We start from the raw sequence: 20,943 nt of genomic DNA, 5'->3' as shown, positions 1-20,943 counted from the left end.
CCCGCCACAGCATCTACTGAATTCTATCAGCGTTGGTCAAGCGCAATGCTGAGTGTCTGGCAAGGCTGCAGGAAAAGAGCAGGCAGAGAACAATGGTCACCGGCACTATGCACCATGAACTTGCTATTTCACATACATCAACGCATTTGATCCTTGTAAGCACGATATTTCTGCTGCGTTATAGACAAGTGCTCACGTACACGATGTCAGTGAACGTGCTTAAAGATGTACAGCTGGGAAGGGTACAGATTGGGATCTGTTGTGTCACACCGCCTTTCAGGAGAAAGCATATTGATATGGATAAAGGAAATCAGAGGTAGAAAAGAGGTACATGGTTAGGTTTCTATGGGCGCACAGGGACATTTCTCTTCCCTGAGCCTCAGCAAACAGGAAGGATTTCTTTATAAATCCCTGTCACTTCAATCATCTGAGGTATTAAAAGGATGTACTTTAGATGTAAGGAAGAGATATGACCTGGGGCAACATGATACTTCTTAGATGCCTGGCTGAGCCACCTAATTTTAATCTTTCAATCTCAACATATTGAGTAACAAAGCATTCTTTGTCTTTGAGCTATTTGCTTTCGAAAGCTATAGCATAATAAATACTGCTGATTTCCAGGTAATTTCCAGAAGTTTGAATTACACCTGGTTGAATCATTTAAGTTTTGTTTAAAAACTCATCCACTTGTTCTTAACAAAGCAGAGAATAGAGAGCAAACATATGAAGTAATCCCCCATTAGCTCAACTCTTCCGCAGGGATTTTCTTTACTGGATGAAGAGATAAAATATGTTCCTCTGATGTTTCTTGCTTACGGGTCTTCTAGAATGCACAGTTGAGTCAGTAAAACATTGAGTGCATGCTGAAGCAATAAGCTTAAAAGCAGTAACACTTTCTCATGTCATTTGGCCAAAGATGACAAGTCTGGACTCATAAAAATATTCTAGGAAAAAATTCTCTCCCTTTTTCTTTCTCTCCCTGCCCCTCTTTCTCTCTCCCAACCCCCATCTTTTTGAATAAAATAGTCTGACTGTTGCAAGTGCATGGAAAAAAGAGCAACTGGTCATGATGGCTTGGAAAGAATTTGTTCTGTAAGGATTTTTGCTCTACTTATCTTTGAGGCCCAGCACCCATCACAATGCCTGGCACCGAGTACGTAAGCAAGTATTTGTAGAATAAAGCATTCCATAACCCACAGCTTGAGTCATAACACTAAGAATGGGTCAAAGGAATTCTTTCTCTCATTGACAGCTCTGAAAGATGCACTGTTCAACTTAGGGTAAGAAATGCTCATGTGGAGTGTAACAGAACCAATTCCCAGGACCAAATTTCACACTTACCTTTAGAGCCAAAGTTATCATAGGGTGAATGTCATTTAGTTTATAGCCCTTCTAATTTCAGAAGTGCTTGTTAATGAGTTAAAGATTCAACAGAGCTTTCTGCCCAGATGTGCAGTGGTTGCCAATTCTATAGTGCCATTCCTATGACTGTGTCAAACTATCCGTGTAACCTCACAAGATACACATGTGGGAAGGGATGTGCCGAGCTGGCTCTTGCAAACTGCAATCCATACCATTGATACGTAATGCCCATCTTCCCTTCTACAAATGCATGCATAAAAAAATAACAAGGGTAGAAAAGCACTAGTTTGAATACAGTGCCTCCTTAATTTCTTCCTTGCATTTATTTTGCCTTTCTTCTATGAATGAGAACGTAGCAGTAACAGCTGCATCTATAACAGACAATAGCCTCCACTCATTTGAACAAAAATAACATACTTCTCTTACATGCACCTTGCATAGGCATTTTGATTTTTTTTTTAATTTTTTTTTATTTATTTATTTGAGAGTGACAGACACAGAGAGAAAGACAGAGAGAGAGAGAGAGAGAGAGAGAGAGAGAGAGAGAATGGGCGCGCCAGGGCTTCCAGCCTCTGCAAACGAACTCCAGATGCGTGCGCCCCCTTGTGCATCTGGCTAACGTGGGACCTGGGGAACCGAGCCTCGAACCGGGGTCCTTAGGCTTCAGAGGCAAGCGCTTAACCGCTAAGCCATCTCTCCAGCCCGGCATTTTGATTTTTAATACTAAGGGAAATATTGCTAGCTTAAAAATCTTTTAGAAGAAATAAATAATAACCAAATCTTTTAGACCGCCAGGTCATTTATTGATTAAGTGTGAAGCACTGGGTGAGGTAATAGGAATGAGAGATGAGTAAAGTGGAATCTCACCCTCTGGTGACTTGCTGTTTTGGAGGTGCTTCAGGAATAAGGAAAAGAGCAGAAAAAAACAGTTTCCACAACTACAGTCAGATAATATTTAACTAAACACTAGCAAAAATTGAGTTCTGAAACAACAGACTAATCAGCAACTTGCTCTGATGAAATAAAATACACAGGTAGAGAAACTTCCAAACACACAAAGAGGAGATATTCTAATGAGCTTTTCAGTAATCTTCAACCCTGGAGAAGGCTTTCAAAGTACATATATGGACATATTTTTAAAATACAGATTCCCAGGCCTATTCTCCCTAGATATTTCAGTCTAGTAGGACTAAAACAGAACCCTGGCATCTATTTCTCACTGTACCCAGCGTTGTCTTTTCTAACTGACATAGAACTCCAAGGTGGAAAGTATTCTCTGCTGAAGGAAGAGCTATATCATAGAAAGATCACAAAGAAGAGATTGCACCATATTCTTGAAAAATGCAAGAAGAGAAATGCATCTTAATTGGACTAATAATTGATAACAAAGAAGATAATTAAACATGCAAAATATAATAAAATGGACCATTTCTAACAACAGATTTTAAATGTCTTCAGAGCCCTGTTGGGGAATTTGCTATGCCATTTTGATTTGTATTTCTGTATTGCTTGGGAATCAGGTTATGTTTTATTCTGTTGAGGAAGCTTGTTGGTCTAGACTAAGACCTCACTCTTCCCAAATAAAATGTTAGTATTTAATCAAGAGCCAAGTCACATCCTAAATCTTGTGGTAGTTCTGTTTGTATGTCATATACTATCCTTACCACAAAATGATAGAGCTTACAATATTGGTTTCAAATCAGTAATATTCTGTCTTTAAATATTCACAGGATTCTGATTCCTTAAAAGGAAGTGGTTCCTTCTTATCCAACTACAAAAGTGATAGCTATAAAGTGAGTGACCCTGAAGAGAAAGTCACAGGGCTGGCAAGATGGCTCTGTGGGTAAAAAGTCCTTGTTACACCAGCAGCAGGGCCTGAGTTCAGTCTCTAGAACCTCTGTAAGGAGATGGACATGGTCGCTATCTGCAAGCCCAGCACTGAGAAGAGGGAAACAGGAGGATCTCTGGGACTCACAGGACAAGTCTGACCAAAAACAGTGGCCTCCAGGCTTGATGACAGACCCAGTCTAGCGAAAATAAGGGCATAAAATGGCATCAGAGGTCTTCTTCCCCTGGCCTCTGCATGTGTATGTAACACACGAGCGTGCACATGCTCACACATACCCACCCACACACAGACACGCACCATACACTACATTCGTACCAAGAAAAAGAAAGATATGAGTAATTAAGTGGTAATGAGCATGGGCCTAACCCCTGCATGTCACTTTGTGCTTCTTTTGTGCCGCGTATGCAGCCTAGAGCGTCAGACCCCACAGAGTATGTGAGCGCTACCATTATTCTCATTTTAAATGCAAGGGATCTGGGCTCAGTTTGAGGGGCTGGCGGGAAGAACCCGGACTAGAAAGCGCTTGGTCCCAAGCTGCCAAGGGCATGCGCTTTGTTAAATGCTGTGCATCTCTACACCTACAATGGAAAACAGATCATAAGGGACACATGCATCTGGGCTTGGTGGTTCACACCCCAAATCCCAGCACAAAGAAGGCTGAGGTGGAAGGATCATGACTTCAAGGCCAGTCTGACCTACACAGCAAGATTCTGTCTCAGAAAAAACCAACAGGCAAACAGCCAACAAAACCATACCTATGGCAAAGAGCTCTACTCCAGAATCACGAAGGTTTCTAGATGGTGGAATTACATCATCTTGGGATTTTCCATCTGTGATTAAAATGCCAATTTTGGAAACTCCACTTCTTGATCCTGCTGCTGGCTTAAAGCTATTTTCGAAAATGTAGTTCAAAGCAAGACCTTGGAGAAAACAAGGAAAAAATGACTGTAAACCATCCATCTCTACTGAAAAGCCCTCATCTGGAATGTGTAAGCACATAATGATAACTTACTGAGATCACAGCATTTTTATTAGATGTGAACCTTGACCTTTACTGAGACCTGAGAGGACTGGATGAAAAACTCAGAGTCATAGGAATATAGGTGATGAAAATAATTGGATATTGCACTATTTTATGTAACAACAGATGATAATACATTTCATTCATCAGAATAATAACAACATACTCACCTTTCATGAGCATTTGAAAATATTTTTATGCATTTATTTGAGAGAACAGAGAGAAAGGGAGAGAGGGAAGGAGAAAGGCAGAAAATGGCCATGTCAGGACCTCTTGTCATTGCAGACAAAATCCGGGTACCTGTGCCACTTTGTGCATCTGGCTTCACAGGGGTACTGGGGAATCAAACCTGGACCAGTAGGCTTTGAACCAAGTGCCTTTAACTGATGAGCCTTCTGCCCAGTCCCCCTTTTGAGAATATTCATTTATTTATTTATGAGCAAAGAAACAGACAGAGGGAGAGAAATTAGCATTTTTAACAATGCTATTCTAAATATCCTTTAGAGTACCAACTTATCCAACAGCGATTCACTCAAAAGGACAAAAATAAAAATAAAATAATAAATGAAATTATACTCCTGCCTTTTGAGCCAATTTTCACTTATACACCTACTTCTTATACCTATATGTCTGAGGGTAATGTAAAAATTTCTTGAGCATCATTCCACAGCAAACAATCTTCCAGCCATGCAATCCTAATTTAATTCAAAACAAGTCATAGAAGCAAGACATGGATTAGTGAGAAAGAAGGAGGGCATTAATGGCAGAGAGAAAGGCAAAGGAGAGGGTAATTGGGGGAAATAAGATCAAAATCCATGTACAAAATGGAAAAATAAAAATTTTCTAAAAGAAATCAAACTCTTGGGCAAAATGAGTTGAGGAATAGAAAGTAATTCTTCCCATTCTTCTGTTCTAGATCAGCTCCTCTGGCAACATGATGCTGATCTAGAAAAGAAATGAAGTGTCAAGGTTTGGACTCAATGCTGAGTTTGAGAAAGGAGTCGGAGTCATCAAAGATCCACCGTGCTAGTTTGGTTAAAAGCTGCCGTGCTGAGCTGATCTTCAGCAACATTCATTGCTAAGAGTGTGCATAGACCAGAACACACCTGTGAGAGTGTTTCCTCCCTTGTACGGCAGGTTCCGGACAGCATCGATCACGTCCTGTTTGGTGCTAAAAGCATTCAAGTGCCATTCTATCCTGGGGTCTCCACTGTACTGCGCCAGACCTGGAAAACAGGTGAGAAAGCTCACTGGTAGTTAAGTGCTGCTCAGAACGTGAATACTCAACAAGAGGAAGGATTAGAGGCATGGTCTCTCTAATGTTCCTTTCTTTGCCTGGCTCTGCTCTTCCCAAAAAGTTTCTGACGTGAGTTCATGGAGTCGAGCTAGAGGCTATCTGGAAGCAGAAGGAGTGTACATATTTTCCACCATTTAGAAGTTAGCAAATAACAGAGTATCAGGCATTACCAATCATATATGTAGATATGAAGTCTAGATGTTTGTTTATTTTTATCTTCAATGCATTGATTTTTCCTTAGTGGCTATTTAAACATTAAACTATGAGGGTTTTTTCCAGTAAAACTATATTGTTTTACTGCTTATCATATTGCCTGAAGACAGCATTTTTTTTCTTAGCTAGAATTAATTTGGCAAACATTAGACTATGCTATAAAACTATTTACATTTTTTTACTCCCATGTCTCCCTAGATTCAGCTGTTTAATTTAAAGAGATGGCTGTGTGATAAATTCTTAAACAAGCTATCCCTTTAAGGTTTCTCTTTTATTATTACTAAGAGAAGAATCTGATATTTCAGAGAATTAATGTCCATGACTAAGTGTCATGGGAAAGAATTACAAGTATACAGTGTGATTCGAGCTTGTGCTTCTATGAACATCATCAGTGCAGGGGGCCCTGTTTTTCTGAGAGTCACTTTATCTTTTTAAAAATTTCTTTAAAATCGTCCCCCCAAAATTTACATCAACAGCAGGCTTCTTTCATTTATAGTGCAAAATGAATGTACCGACTCGCGTCTTCTCTGAGCCCACATCGAAGGCTGTGACCAAGTTTTCCAAGAAATTCCGAACCAGCCTGAAGTTGTATCTCCCGATGCTCCATGAGCCGTCCACCAGGATCACAATGTCTGCAATCGCTGGGGTTTGGCAGAAGAACTTCACCTCTGCAAAGCACAACCCAGAAAGCACGTGTGTGAGTCAATTTTCGAGGTCTCTCAGATAACTCTGTGCTAAGAACACAGTAAAGTTCCCATTAAAGAAGCCATCTCTTTACAACCCTTCCCTTAAGTGCATTCTGAGTTGGAAAATCTTGTGGGGAAAGTGGTTGGCAGTAGACTCTGTGTTCTGGAAAAAGTTAGCAGAGTCCTTTCAGGTTCAGGCCAACCTAGCAACTCATCCTTGTGCGTGTTTTAGGAAGCGGTGCCCGTACAGAATTGTCCAGCTCTGGGCTGTAGCTACAGATTGTGTCCAGGAAAGATCCCAGCCATGCCAGTGGGGGCCACTCAGCTGAGATGAGCAATGGCTGAAAGCAAAGGCCCTGCCCCGTAAGTGTGCACTACAGAAGGTGGTCGGAGGAGAGAAACAAGGAAAAGTGAAGACCATACCTTTAATCTAAAAATGTACACATGTGGATCCTAGCTACAGATGATTGGGCTTCTGCGTGAGAAGGAAAATACTTAGTAGCAGAGGCCAGTAAGTTAACAAGGAGACATAAAGGGAAGAGAAAGGAAGGGAGGAGGGTACTTAATAGGTTGGTATTGTATATATGTAAGTACAATGATTGAGATGGGGAGGTAATATGATGGAGAATGGAATTTCAAAGGGGAAAGTGTGAGGGGGAGGGAGGGAATTACCATGGGATATTTTTTTTATAATCATGGAAAATGTTAACAAAAATTTTAAAAAAATAAAAATAAAGAAAATAAAATAAAGAAAAAGAAAAAAAATAGTACACAGACCATGACTAAATTAAGGTTCTATCTGGAAGAAGAAAATTGGGGAAAAGCCTCAAAGCTTCTTCAAATCCATCTCTTTTCATATTGTTCCTCTGACAATGTGATTTTCCCCCCTAAAGATCCTCTAAGTGGATGTTGCTTCAAATGATGTAATTATGAGCCCACAGTGAATACCAACAGCCCCACTAGGGAGGGCTCTCAGGGAGAGGGCAGCAGGGTGTGGAGGTATAGAATTTAACATTTTATAAAAATTTTTAAATCTTTTTTTACTTTGTATGTCTGTGTGCATTGTATTTATATATGCTACATAATAGATTAGCTTGAAACTGTATTTCTATATTGTATGCATCTTTCTACATATTGCATATGACACTCAGAGACATTTCTCTTACCCATAACTGTGGGCTGACTCCACAATACATGACCCATATACCCCAACAAGGAGGGGCCGGGGGGAAAGCGTAGGATATGGACGAGCCTAACAATGGTACCAACTTGACTGTGTTCACTGAGTACAATACTAATTAACAAAAAATAATTAAATTATAAAAATAAAGAATGAATTCTGGATCACTATGTGAAGATTGACTTATGAATGTTCATTATTATAGGAAAAAAAGTTGAAAATACTTTCTATGTACAATATAAGGAAATTTATAACTAGATAACAAATGTACTCAAAGAAATCTCTCAATGTTCTTTAGGCTTAAAGTGACATAATTAGAAGTCTCCATAACGGTACCCTAAGAACTGCAGTGGCACCATCTAAACCTAACCATCAGGGCAGGTGCCCACCCAGTGCCGGAATGCTGGGGAAGATGAGAGGAAGTGACATTGCGGTAAGGACCTCGGGTAGGGTAGCCTGTGCTTGACAATGTGAAAACCACCTCTGTTCACACAGGGCCAAGATACTGGAATGTTCTTAAGTATTTTCTAAATCTTGAAAACATCTTGGCATTTTCGTACTCTTGGTTGCACTTGTTCATACATTAACCTACTCTTGCAATAAACTGCTTAACTTTGCTGAATTTTCACATTAGGACTGGAAAAGGTGTGCGTGTGTGTGTGTGTGTGTGTGTGTGTGTGTGTGTGTGTTTTCACTTAAACTTCTTGTCTGTCCAGAAAAACCCTGACTTGATTTGTTTTGTAATATGAAAATGACAGTAAAATATTTGAAATGAAATTTGTATCCTGCAAAAAAAGATACAAATGTCCATGACAAAAAATAATATTCCTGAAACGTGAGCTACTATGGCTGGCTTTACACACATGTCTTTACACCTACCGTACCACATTCGCTTAAAGCATCTTGATTTTTTTCCATACATAAATATGCATGGAATACCTTAATCCTTTCACCAGATGGGAAAAATGTATTTGCCAGAGAAATAGTCCAGTCTTCACTACAGACCATCAATAGTGCAACTCAATCCAAAGCTGTAGTTTATATTTTTGGCATTAAATTCCCCTTCTCCAGTAGAAGACAGCTATCAGCTTTGCATCTGGGAGTCAGCCCTACTGTAATGAACCACGAAAAGTCTAAGACAGATGACTGCCATGAATCACAGGATAGAAAATAATATGGCTTTGGACATAAGCTAGGGAAATTGAAGTTTTATTATGCTTCAAGAACCCATTTCTCTATGTTATAAAACAAGCTTACATTTGAATGGAAAGCCGTTTTCTTTCTCTTCCAAAACTTCTAGAAATACTGCATTTGTAATTGATTGGGAAAATGTAGAAAAGCTTTTAAAAAGAGAATACCTTCCTTTTATGCAGAACAGAAGTAAGGAAGCAGATATTTTCTGTTTTAAGAAACAACTTACAATAAAAATATTATTCATTTGGCTCATTTTAGACACAAATAACTTAGAGGTACAAATTCTAGCCTCAAAATAGGTTCTAAAATTAATTGACTATCAATCAAGAGGACTCTAATGATACTAAAGTCTTAAGAGTTGTTCACCAAAACACGTCTTGAAGAAAAAAAAAAAAAAAGAAGTCTAAACATGGTGACTCAGACCTATAATTCCAGCACTTGGGGGACTGAGGCAAGAGGAATTCTGTGAGTTTGAGAACAGCTTGGGCTACAGAATGAGACTATATCAAGAAGAAAAAAAGAGAGAGAGAAAATCAAAGTTACAACAGGGAGGAAGCACACATGATAAGTAAACTGTAAAAGAGTTACTCTGAAGAGTGTGTAAACAACCACCAGAGAAATGCAAATGGTCAGTAAGTGAATGAAGAAATGCTGAACTATGTTAGTGACCAAAGAAGTAAAACCCAACATTGCAATGAGATACAATGTGTGTTCGATGGCAAAAGTTAATACATCTATTATTACTTGCAATTGCTCTAATGATAATAAGCCTATGAGGAAATATATGTAGGAACCCTTTGAATAAGTCAAAGAAAATGTGCCCTGAGCAAACGGCTTACTCAATGAAATGCTAGCCATGCAATCATGAGGATGTACGTCTGATCTCCAAAAAAAAAAAAAAAAAAAAAACTGAATGTGGAATGTGGAACTGGAGAGATGGCTTAGCAATTAAGGCACTTGCCTGCAAAGCCTAAGGAGCCAGGCTCAATTTCCCAGTACCCACATAAGCCAGATGCACAAGGGGGCGCACATACCTGAAGTCTGTATACAGTGGTTAGAGGCCCTGGCGTGCTCTCTCTATCTCTTTCTCTCTTTCCCTCCCTCTCAAATAAAAATAAAATATTAAAAAAGAAAACTCAAGGATTAAAACATTTCCATTTTAAAAGTGGAATCATGCAATATCTGATCTTTTGAGATTGACATTTTTCAATCAGGATCATTTCCTAGAGACTCATTGAGATTGCTGCATATATCAGTATTTTGTTCCTATTTTGTTGCTGAGTAGGTAGTGTGAGTGTTTAAGGTTTCTTTGTTAAAGGACATCTGGACCAATATCAGATTTTTTCACTATTATCAATATCCAAATATGAATATTTATGGGTTATACTTTTGGTGACAACTGTAAGAATGATATTCCAAACCTTAAGTTTTAAAGATTTTATTCTAAAATTTTTTATGTCTTAGACTTAAGTTCATCATCCACTTTGAATTAATTTTGCTATAAAGTGTGAGATTTAAGTCAGGGTTTATCTTTATTTTTTTAATTTTAATTAATTAATTTATTTATTTATTAGAGACAGAGAGAGAGAATGGGCATGCCAGGGCCTCTAGCCATTACAAACTGCAGATGCATGTGCCACCATGGGACCTGGAGAATCAAACCTGGGTCCTTAGGCTTCACAAGCATGTGTTTTAACCACTAAGCCATCTCTCCAGCCCAGGTTTATCTTTACTGATGTTGAAATAGATGTCCAATTTTTCAAGCACACTCACTGAAAGGCTTTTGTATATTTGTCTAAAATCAGTTGGGTGTCTATTTTTGAAATATATGTTCTTTTCTACCAATGTATATATTATATAAAATCTTATATCCAAATTACTATATTACAAAGGTCATATCATTCTGTGAAGGTTTCAAATCAGGTAAAATTATTCCTACAATTTTATTCTTCGCTGTTATGATTATTTAGCTATTCTAGGACCTGCACTCTTTCACCTAACTTTTTTTTCGAGGTACGGAGACATACCTTTAAGAGCATCTGCATTGTGACTTTTCTCATTGCTTTGACAAAATAGCTGACAAAAAAAGTTAGACTTATTATGGCGCAGGGAGTTAGAAAGTGTGAGTTCACCATGACGGGAAGACATGGAGGGGCAGAGGGCTTCACATCCTGGAGGCCAGGAAACTGAGCAAAAGGAATGCAGAAAGATACCCAGGGGAGGACGTAGCCCAGAGACACGCCCCAGTGACCTGCAGTGTCCTGCAGTGATGGCCCACGTCTTCTCTTTCACCTCTCCTTCAACATAGGAGGAATCCATCAAGGAATTTAGAGCTCCGAAGAGCAATATCAAGATAGGTGTTTGTCCCACTTCATAGAAGGAGAAAGGTTAAGTAACTAGAGAGGTTAAAAAATGCCCATTATCAGGCACCGAAAAGATGGAAAAGCTGCATTCATTTCTTCCTTTTATTTGTTTACAATTTGGATGCATGTACAATGTGTTTTGTGCTTATTCACCTCCCACTACCTTCTCTGGGTCCCCCTCCCCTTCTCACTGACACCCTTCCGGAAAAGCTGAGTTTAAAGACTGAGGTGCTTGGCCATATGCTATTCAAGTCCCGCCACAAAAGACAAGTAGTAGAAGCGGGGAGACAGACAGACAGAAAGAACGATTGCCGTGTCTTGGCATTATACATAGCATGAAACCGAAGCCATGGGCCTTTGTCCTGCATCCAACCTGGGAGGAATAATCACAGCCATTTGCAGGAATGTGACGCTCGGTTGCTGAGCCACAGCCAACAGAAATTTGAGCTGTCAATCAGAGCTCAGAATCCTAACAGTCACTGACAGTCCTATAAACACCACAGTCATCACACTTCTCTGCTCTACATGCTGAGGGTCTGGAAGAAGACACGACAGCTGGCTTCAAGTATATTTAAAGGGCTGTCATGTGAAAGAGGGATTAGGAGTGCTCTGTATGGCAGAGCAGTGACATATACTGAGAAGGGACATATTGCAACTCAATGGCAGACATCCTGGGAAACAGTGAGGTCTCTGTTAATGAAAGCAGATGAGCTCCAAGTGCTTGCTAATGCCAGTAAGACCAGAATCTCAGAGGCTGTGGCTAGGGAACTGCTGTGAGTTCAAACCAGCAGGGGTTTATTACATAGTAAACACCTATCTAGAGAGAAAAAGAGAGAAAGAATGGGAAGGAGAGAGGGAGGAAGGAAGGAGAGGAGAGGGAGGAGAAGGAAAGGGGGAGAAAAGATGGAAAGAAAGAAAGAAAGAAAGAAAGAAAGAAAGAAAGAAAGAAAGAAAGAAAGGAGGGAGGGAGGGAGGGAGGGAGGGAGGGAGGGAGGGAGGGAGGGAGGGAGGGAGGGAGGGAGGGAGGGAGGGAGGGGGGAAGGGAGGGAGGGAGGGGGGAAGGAAGGAAGGAAGGAAGGAAGGAAGGAAGGAAGGAAGGAAGGAAGGAAGGAAGGAAGGAAGGAAGGAAGGAAGGAAGGAAGGAAGGAAGGGAGATGGAATAGCTGATGAGCCTTAAGTGTCCTTCCCATTGGTTGTATTACATGGTACTCCAAAGTGACTTCCAATAGGAAATCTTAAGATTACATTCCCTCCTAACCCCGCCTACCAAGCTGAGCCTGAACTATTCAGTGTACTTCTCAGCATTGCAGAATTCATCTGTACGTGACTTGACCATATTATCTCTCTTGCCCCAATACAATTATTCATCTTTCCCCAACAACATTCACATATCAGACACCTTTCACTTAGTGTTTTCCTCCCACCTCTTCTTATCTACCTTCTCCAAAGTGTGTTTACCACCACCACAGAGCTATCTAAAGTGGGTTTTACTGTCTTTGAAAATACATGCTCCTTCTTGTGCTTGTATATAGTTTGCTTTTAAACTTTGTACAGTTACCCATTAGTTCTTGATTTTACCAACAGTCACTCAATAGAGGCTGTCTTCAAATAAAATGTGCTCTAATTCTGTGCCAGTATCTGATTCTCCATTTATTTTTTTTTTATCTCTGTGTATGGTACTATATGATCTATGGCTACATGTTTAGTTGGTCAAGGTGATGCTCTGCAAAATATAACCACCCAGCCATTTCTACCGATTCTTAACAACAACCAGATCCTGACATTCAGTTTTTTAAAACCAGGGCATCTGCTTTCTTGACGCCAACAATCAGCTCTACATGGGCAGAGATATGATATTCAACACAAATCCTTAAACAAGAAAGAAGGTACCAGTCATGTGAGTTCCAAAGTTCTGATGAGAGTCTGACTTTGGCCAGGCGTGGTGGTGCACACCTTTAATCCCAGCACTTGGGAAGCAGAGGTAGGAGGATCGCCATGAGTTCGAGGCCATCCTGAGACTACATAGTGAATTCCAGGTCAGCCTGAGCTGGAACAAGACCCTATCTCAGAAAACCAAAAAAAAAAAAAAAAAACAACCTAATAATAATAATAATAAAAGAGATAGAGAGTCTGATTCTGCCAAAATCTTATAAAGTATTTGATTGAAAAATGTTACAGGGCTGGAGCGATAGCTTAGCAGTTAAGCGCTTGCCTGTGAAACCTAAGGACCCTGGTTCAAGGCTGGATTCCCCAGGACCCACGTTAGCCAGATGCACAAGGTGATGCAGCATCTGGAGTTCGTTTGAAGCAGCTAGAGGCCCTGGTGCACCCATTCTCCCTCTCTCTCTCTCTCTCTCTCTCTCTCTCTCTCTCTCTCTCTCTCTCTCCCTCCTTCTCTTTCTCTGTCTGTTGCTCTCAAATAAATAAATAAACAAACAAAATTTTTTTGATGTTACATGTCCTTTTTATCATTGAGTATGTGCATGTGTGCATATGCATTTTTGTACATGTGCCACAGCATGTGTGTGACAGTCAACCTCTGGCGTCCATCCTTGTCCATTCTAGCCTTCCATCTTGTTTGAGTCAGAGTTCTTTATTATTTTCTGCTACATGTGCCAAACTAGCTTGCCCAAGAGACAGGGAATTCTCCTGTCTCTGCCTCCCGTCACATCACAGGAGAACTGGTATTAAAGTCTTATGCTGTGTCTACTTTACGCGAGTTCTAAAGATCTAAACACAGACCTTACATGTGCACAGCAAGCGCTTCATGCACTGAGCCACCTCTCCAGTCTGCAAGGTCTTCTGGAAATTATAGCATTTGCAAGTCTACTTCAGCTAGAGCTAAGAATTCTTACCCCTCAAGATTTCACACGTAGAGAAGAACTTTTGCTGAAGGCCAAGAGAAAAGATGTCATAATTCATTGAAGTTATTCTATCAAGGGCAGTGAGAGAGGAGCTGGGAACAAGCCGGCGGTATAATTCCAGGAGAGCTCCATCCCTTGCCCTCAGGGTGGACAGGATCCACCTTCTGCACAGGTCTATGCAGGTGTCTGGTGATGACTTTCTGAATGACTGATCCTGTCACCTTTTGAAAAAAATCCTATCAGAACAAATTATACTGCTTGGCACTGAGGGAAAAATAAAACAGAAATGTTGCTTTCTGAAGATGTCTCCTTAATCTTCTTGTAAGGATTTAGAACCTCCCTCGTTGAGTCAAAAACAAGCCAAAATGAAGCATGTCACAAATAGTTACTGAGGACCTATCGCACACGTCACTGATGTACTCAGTGTCAAAATGCGCCCAGCCTTTCGTACCAACAGAGCCCACAGCTGAAGATTCAGCCAGCTGTGGACTGAGACGTATTTTGCAAAGTTGAATCTGTACTTAACTTGTCACATTTTCTTCTCAGTTCCTACGAAACAATACACTATAACAAGTATTGACATTGCAGTAGGCATCGTGAGTAATCTAGAAATGATTTCAAGGATATTGGGGGACGTGGGTAGCATAGGCAAATGTGTGGTCAGACTTGAGCACCCTTCAATTTTTATCTTTGTGGTGAATTCTAGAACCAATCCCCCACAGATTCTAGAGATGACCATATTCTCTTTTTAAAAGAGCACATACATAAACTGGAGATGGATGGAGGCTGGCATCTCTTTAAGGGCCTGCTATGCACCCAGGCGTGTAATATAGATGGCAGCACTCAATTCTCTCAATAGCTCACATGGCTATAATGCATACAATGCTCATTTTACAAGTGAGGAAGGTGAGGCATGGAGTTAACGTGTCTAAACCTGCATTCACGTCAAGGGCTCTTCCACCAAAACCTTATATTATATTTACTAAACCACACTGACACCCATAACAAAGACAGTGAGAAGGAAGAAAACTATTATGAAGGAAAAAAAAAAAAACTACCATTGAGTAAAGCTATAATTTATCCCCCCAGACTTGAGTCTGACAGACATTGATCCTGTGTTCTGACCTCTTGCAAAGGGCTGGCTATTCAGACTCCAGGAAACATAAAAATGTGTTTACTGCCTCATGTTTGGCTAGCTTCACAGTTGCTCTGTTTTTTCAACAAAATATCGTGGAAGGCTCAGAGGGCAGAAGAGAAAAGAAAATGGGCTAAAATTACAGGAGAGCCTTGCAGTTATATATATGATTGTCCTAATATATCAACCGTTTCTCAGTCTTTTTAAAATTATCACTCGATAAGGAGTCTTGTTAGACATTTTCTTCTAATCACTTCCTCATGAAATTTTAATTTAGATACACTGTACATCTGTTTATGTACTTAGGTATATCTGTGCTTTATAAAGAAAGGGAATAAAATTCTTCAACCTCTGCCACAAAAACCATTCTTTGCCTCTTTGGGAATTATATCACTCCCATTGAAAATGCATGTGTTAGATTATTTTTCTGCAAACAGAATTGCTTTCTCATGGAAGCAGAGGCAACTTAAGGCATCATTACAAAGTGTATCTGAATAGGAAATTTTATATCGTATATTGTTGAAAATTAACATCTCTTTAACTCTAATTTTATTTATTTATGTTTGTTTTTGTTTTGTTTGTTTGTTTTTGGTTTTTCCAGGTAGTGTCTCACTCTAGCCCACGCTAACCTGGAATTCACACTGTTTTCTCAGGGTGGCCTTGAACTCATGGTGAACCTCCTACCTCTGCCTCCAGAGTGCTGGGATTAAAGGCATGTACCATGCTCAGCTCTCTTTTTCATTTTAATTTTTTTTGTTTTGCTTTGTTTTGCGAGGTAGAGTTTTGCTTTAGCTCAGGCTGGCCGGGAATTCACTCTGTAGTCTCAGGGTGCCCTCAAACTCACAGCAATCCTCCTACCTCTGTCTTCCAAGTGCTGGGATTAAAGGCATGAGCCACCACACCCAGCCTTAATTTTTATTTATCATGAACTGTACTGTATGAACAAATCATGTGTCAGTCTTATTACCCTTTTACATCCCTCTTCCCTCTTCCCCAGTGCCATTCCACTGAGGGCCCTCCTCCATGGAGTTAGTGGTATTCACTGTGTGGTCATGTACAGTTTTTAAATTCTTCCATCTTTTCATGAGTTGACTGTTCCAGTTTGAATGTGAAATGTCCCCCATAGGCTCATGTGTTTGAATATTTGGTCCTCAGCTGGTAGTGCTGCTTTGGACGACTCCAGACCCTTCAGAAGGTGGAGTCCTACTGAAAGAAGTGAGTCACTTTTGGTAGGGAGAGCTTGAGGGTAATAGCTCTGCTCTCTTCCTGCCTGCTCTGCTTCCTGGTCTGCACAGATACATGAAGGAGCGGCTGCACACTCCTGGTCCCTGAAGCCACCTGCCGCCCTGCCGCCCCAGCCATGGTGGACTATGTTGTGTCAAAGCATGGGTCAAAAGAAAAAAAAGGGCTGGAGACATGGCTTAGTGGTTGAGCGCTTGCCTGTGAAGCCTAAGGACCCGGGTTCGAGGCTCGATTCCCCAGGACCCACGTTAGCCAGATGTACAAGGAGGCGCACGTCTGGAGTTCGCTTGCAGTGGCTGGAGGCCCTGGTGCGTCCATTCTCTCTCTCTCTCTCTGCCTCCTTCTCTCTCTGTCTGTCGTTCTCAAATAAATAAGTATAAACAAAAATTTAAAAAAATTTTTCTTCCTCCCTTAAGTTGCTTCTTTTCAGACATGTGGTTGTAGCGGTAAGGAGAGTAACTAGAGTGATAGAAAGAAACACTTTCATCTTAACAGCAAATATTTTACAATAGCACAGAGAAAGCAGGAGGAAGTGGGAAGACAAAGAGGAGGAAGGAGAGGAAAAGGAAGAAAAGAAAGACAAAATGAAGAGAGAACCAGAAAGGAAAGGGAATAACAGAAGGGGTAAGATGAAATTTTAAAAAGGGGGGGGGGAAGCACAGAGCATGCCCAATAAGCCTGGCATCTTCTAAAGTATTTAATGCATGAATTTCAACCCACAAGGTAACCCCAATGTCCCATTTTGTGACCAGCCCCCAGTCACTTGTAGGAATGTAATCAGAATCTAAGAAGCACTGGCCTAAAACACCACCTCCATCCCTGAACCTCAAAAATCCCACCTCCAGGGTTGGAGGGATGGCTTAGAAGTTAAGGCATTTGCCTGCAAAGCCAAAGGACCCAGGTTCAGTTCCCCAGATGCACAAGGTGATGCAACATCTGGAGTTCGTTTGCAGTGGCTGGAGGCCCTGGTGTGCCCATTCTCTCTCTCTCTCTCTTCCCCTCTCTCTCTTCCTCTTTTTCTATCAAATAAATAAATAAATAAAAATAAAATATTCTTAAAACTCCTGTCTCCATGCCCAGGTTGTAGTTGATCTCTAGCCCCTGCCTAACTGAAGCTTGAATTCCTACTAGTCCTGCTCTTTCCAAAATGAACTCAAACTCTTGACTTTGGAAATTTTAAGACCCAAAATACCCAGTGGAAAAGGTCATAAAATTTTAAATCAGTCTCTTAACTAGAATCAAGAACCATAAAGGTGTTAATGGGAAGTAAGTGACCCCAGTATGTGAAAATACAGCTTGAGGGGCCTGGGGAATAACTCAGTGGATGAGAGCGGCCTAAAATGAGGGCCTAAATTTGGTCCCCAGAATCCATGTAAAAAGCCTGGTGTGGGGCTGGAGAGATGGCTTAGCAGTTAAGCGCTTGCCTGTGAAGCCTAAGGACCCCGGTTCAAGGCTCGGTTCCCCAGGTCCCACGTTAGCCAGATGCACAAGGGGGCGCACGCGTCTGGAGTTTGTTTGCAGAGGCTGGAAGCCCTGGCGCGCCCATTCTCTCTCTCTCCCTCTAACTGTCTTTCTCTCTGTGTCTGTTGCTCTCAAATAAATAAATAAAAATTTTAAAAAAAAAAAGCCTGGTGTGGCCATGCACACCTGTAACTGCAGTCTGCAGGTGAGCGGAGGTGGGAGAAATGAGACAATTCACTGGGCTCACTTCTGAGCTGGTCTGGCAAATACAGCAGCTCAGGGTTTAGACAGAGACTCGTCCCAAGGAAGAAACATGGAAGAGAGATACAGAAGAGGACGCTTACGTTCTCCTCTGGCCTCTGTGTCCACAACGGATATACGTCTGCATGCACACACTATGCTTCACCATACCGTAATACTACCTATACATACAAACATGCATACACACACATGCACGCACACGTGAAAAAGTAAAGAAAAAATACAGCTGGAGAGTAATCATAGAGCTGTGGTGTCACACCTCAATCACAGCAACTGTATGCCTGTATTGAGTTCTGCTGGGCTCTGTGAGCCCCATGAGGGTAGAATTCTGCTGGCTGTGCTCAGTAGTCAATCCCCAGGGGCTAACTCAGCATTTAGCACCGGGGGTAACTACCAAACCTTGCTTATGTAGTCACTGTTATACCAACGTAAAAGATTGGCCTCCTAGTGCCACAGATTGTTACTAGAAAATTTCAGTGCTGGGATGTAATACTTTCCAGTGAGTTGTTGGCCAGGGAGGCCCCTGACACCCTCCCCTCCCCAAAACATTACAGGCTATTTCCAAAACTCTTGGTTGCCCATTGGAACTAGATGGTAAGACCATATTGCTGATGATTCTGCATGCCTGGGCTGAGAAATCAAGCTGGAGCTGGGCTGGAAGCCTCCTCCCTGTAGACTAGCTGACAAGATGCTGGAAAGAGCTATAAAGCCTAATGGGGAATAAAAGTCATCAATGGCTTAACCAGCAGTGGACTCTGTAAGCTGTTAGCTGGGTCAAAGGTAGCAACTGTTGCAATGGTGGTGTGTCTGTTTTGGGGGAAACCAACTGTTCTTTGATTGGACGTGAGGCCAGCTCCACAGAAGGGAATTTGTGGCTAGTCCTGAAAACCTATTCAAAAGCCTGTGGCTGAAGAGTTATAAGTCCTAAGGGGGAAATTACTACTATTGTCTGGCTAGAGGATTATATTGTGCCCACCAAACTGCCTTCTAAATACTCATGCCCATACATTAATGCTACTTTCACTTTTTTTTAAATTTATTTATTTATTTGAGAGTGACAGACACAGAGAGAAAGACAGATAGAGGGAGAGAGAGAGAATGGGCGCGCCAGGGCTTCCAGCCTCTGCAAACGAACTCCAGATGTGTGCGCCCCCTTGTGCATCTGGCTAACATGGGACCTGGGGAACCGAGCCTTGAACCGGGGTCCTTAGGCTTCACAGGTAAGCACTTAACCACTAAGCCATCTCTCCAGCCCATACTTTCACTTTTGACTAGAGAAGCTTGTCTTCTCAAATGGCAGTGACCACTGGGGAGACTCAAAACTCACCAAAGTGCTGAGAAGAAATGACAATGTTCAGCACTAACTGAGACCTCTCTATCATATCCTCCAAGGCTCAGGGGCCATTGCAAAAGAGGCTTCAGAAAGAATGTAAGGGCCAAAGGAAGGGGAGGAGTGCTTAAAGTAATGTCTTCCAGATGCAAGGTAGCCATGGTATTCATAACTCAAAATGGCTGATGCTACCTGCAAAAGACCTGCATAATAGGAGAAGAAAATAATGATATCAAAAAGAAGAGAGACTACTTGAGGAAAAAAAAGATTCAGTGGAGGGGGGTTGGGAAAAGAAATGGGAATGTGGTAGGAGAAAATTATGATCATGGTATATTCTGTAGATGTATGGAACTTGTCAATAAAAGTTTAAAAACAAAAAGACTGGCCTCTTAGCTGGGTTTTAGTGGCAAATGCCCATAATCCTAATACTTGGGAGGTGGATCAGAAGTTCAAGACCATTTTCAGCTACATAACAAAACTAGTCTTTGTTTTCTTAAAACAAAAAATTCAGTGACTCCTATAAAGTGTGAAATGGCCGGGCGTGGTGGCGCATGCCTTTAATCCCAGCACTCGGGAGGCAGAGGTAGGAGAATCGCTGTGAGTTCAAGGCCACCCTGAGACTACAGAGTTAATTCCAGGTCAGCCTGGACCAGAGTGAGACCCTACCTCAAAAAAACAAAAAAAACAAAAAGAAAATACAAATATATATATATTTTTACATATATATTTAAAATATATATATATTTAAAATACATATATATATATATGGTGTGAAATGTACTTTTGAATTATATGTTTTATTGTTTTTGCTTGATTTTAAAATTTTGTTTGACAAGTTCATGCCTGCATACAATGTATTTTCATGTTCATCCCCAGGACCATCTCTTATCCTCTTCCTACTAAGCACTTTGTATTCCCCAACTAATAATCCCTTTCCTACTTCCATGTCTGAGAGAGAGACAGAGGGAGGGAGAAGGAGAACCTCAGTGAGTTAAAGTAGGCGTGTTTGCGTGAGCATGGGTAAGGGATAATTTACTAGAGTATGAACAAATTAACTGGCTACACCATTGAAGAGCATGACTCCCCTTCTCCCAACAACCATTATCTAGTTGCCAATAGCTTTTCTGGGGTCTCATTAGTTTGACTCCAATCCATAGTGAAATTTTGGCTCCCTCACTATTGCACAAGAAATCACAGATTCTGTGAGGTCATGTCATGTCTAGAAGATGGCTGCACTCTTCCCCATCCTCTTGCTTGGATTTCTTTTTAATAGTCATCAGTTAGAGGCACTTGCTTGTAAAGCCAGCCGGCCTGGTTTCAACTCTCCAGTACCATGTAAAGTCAGATACACACACAAAGTGGCTCATGTATCTAGAGTTTCTTTGCAGTGGCAAGAAGCCCTGACATACCCACTTCTCTCTCTCTCCCCCCCATAAATAAATAAATAATTTTAAAAATAAAACAATAAAAGAGCACATAAAAAAT

General features: G+C 41.0%; 1 protein-coding gene across 5 annotated transcripts in view; it reads right to left on the bottom strand.

Annotated features, from left to right (window-relative positions):
• The window catches only part of Col14a1 (collagen type XIV alpha 1 chain), a 252,858-nt gene that overhangs the window by 167,044 nt on the left and 64,871 nt on the right, over positions 1–20,943 (bottom strand). For all 5 annotated transcript variants that reach the window (XM_045144601.1, XM_004661366.2, XM_045144602.1 and 2 more), the window contains exons 6-8: positions 6,255–6,410; positions 5,339–5,458; positions 3,967–4,131 (exon numbers count right to left, since the gene is read on the bottom strand). In XM_045144601.1, coding sequence (XP_045000536.1) covers positions 3,967–4,131; positions 5,339–5,458; positions 6,255–6,410 — 441 coding nt within the window. The remainder of the gene's footprint in view (positions 1–3,966; positions 4,132–5,338; positions 5,459–6,254; positions 6,411–20,943) is intronic.

The sequence above is a fragment of the Jaculus jaculus genome, chromosome 2, assembly GCF_020740685.1.
Source record: "Jaculus jaculus isolate mJacJac1 chromosome 2, mJacJac1.mat.Y.cur, whole genome shotgun sequence".
Classification (NCBI taxonomy): Eukaryota; Metazoa; Chordata; class Mammalia; order Rodentia; family Dipodidae; genus Jaculus; species Jaculus jaculus.
The sequence above is the reverse complement of the archived record's forward strand: the minus strand, read 5'-3'. Positions and strand labels throughout refer to the sequence as shown.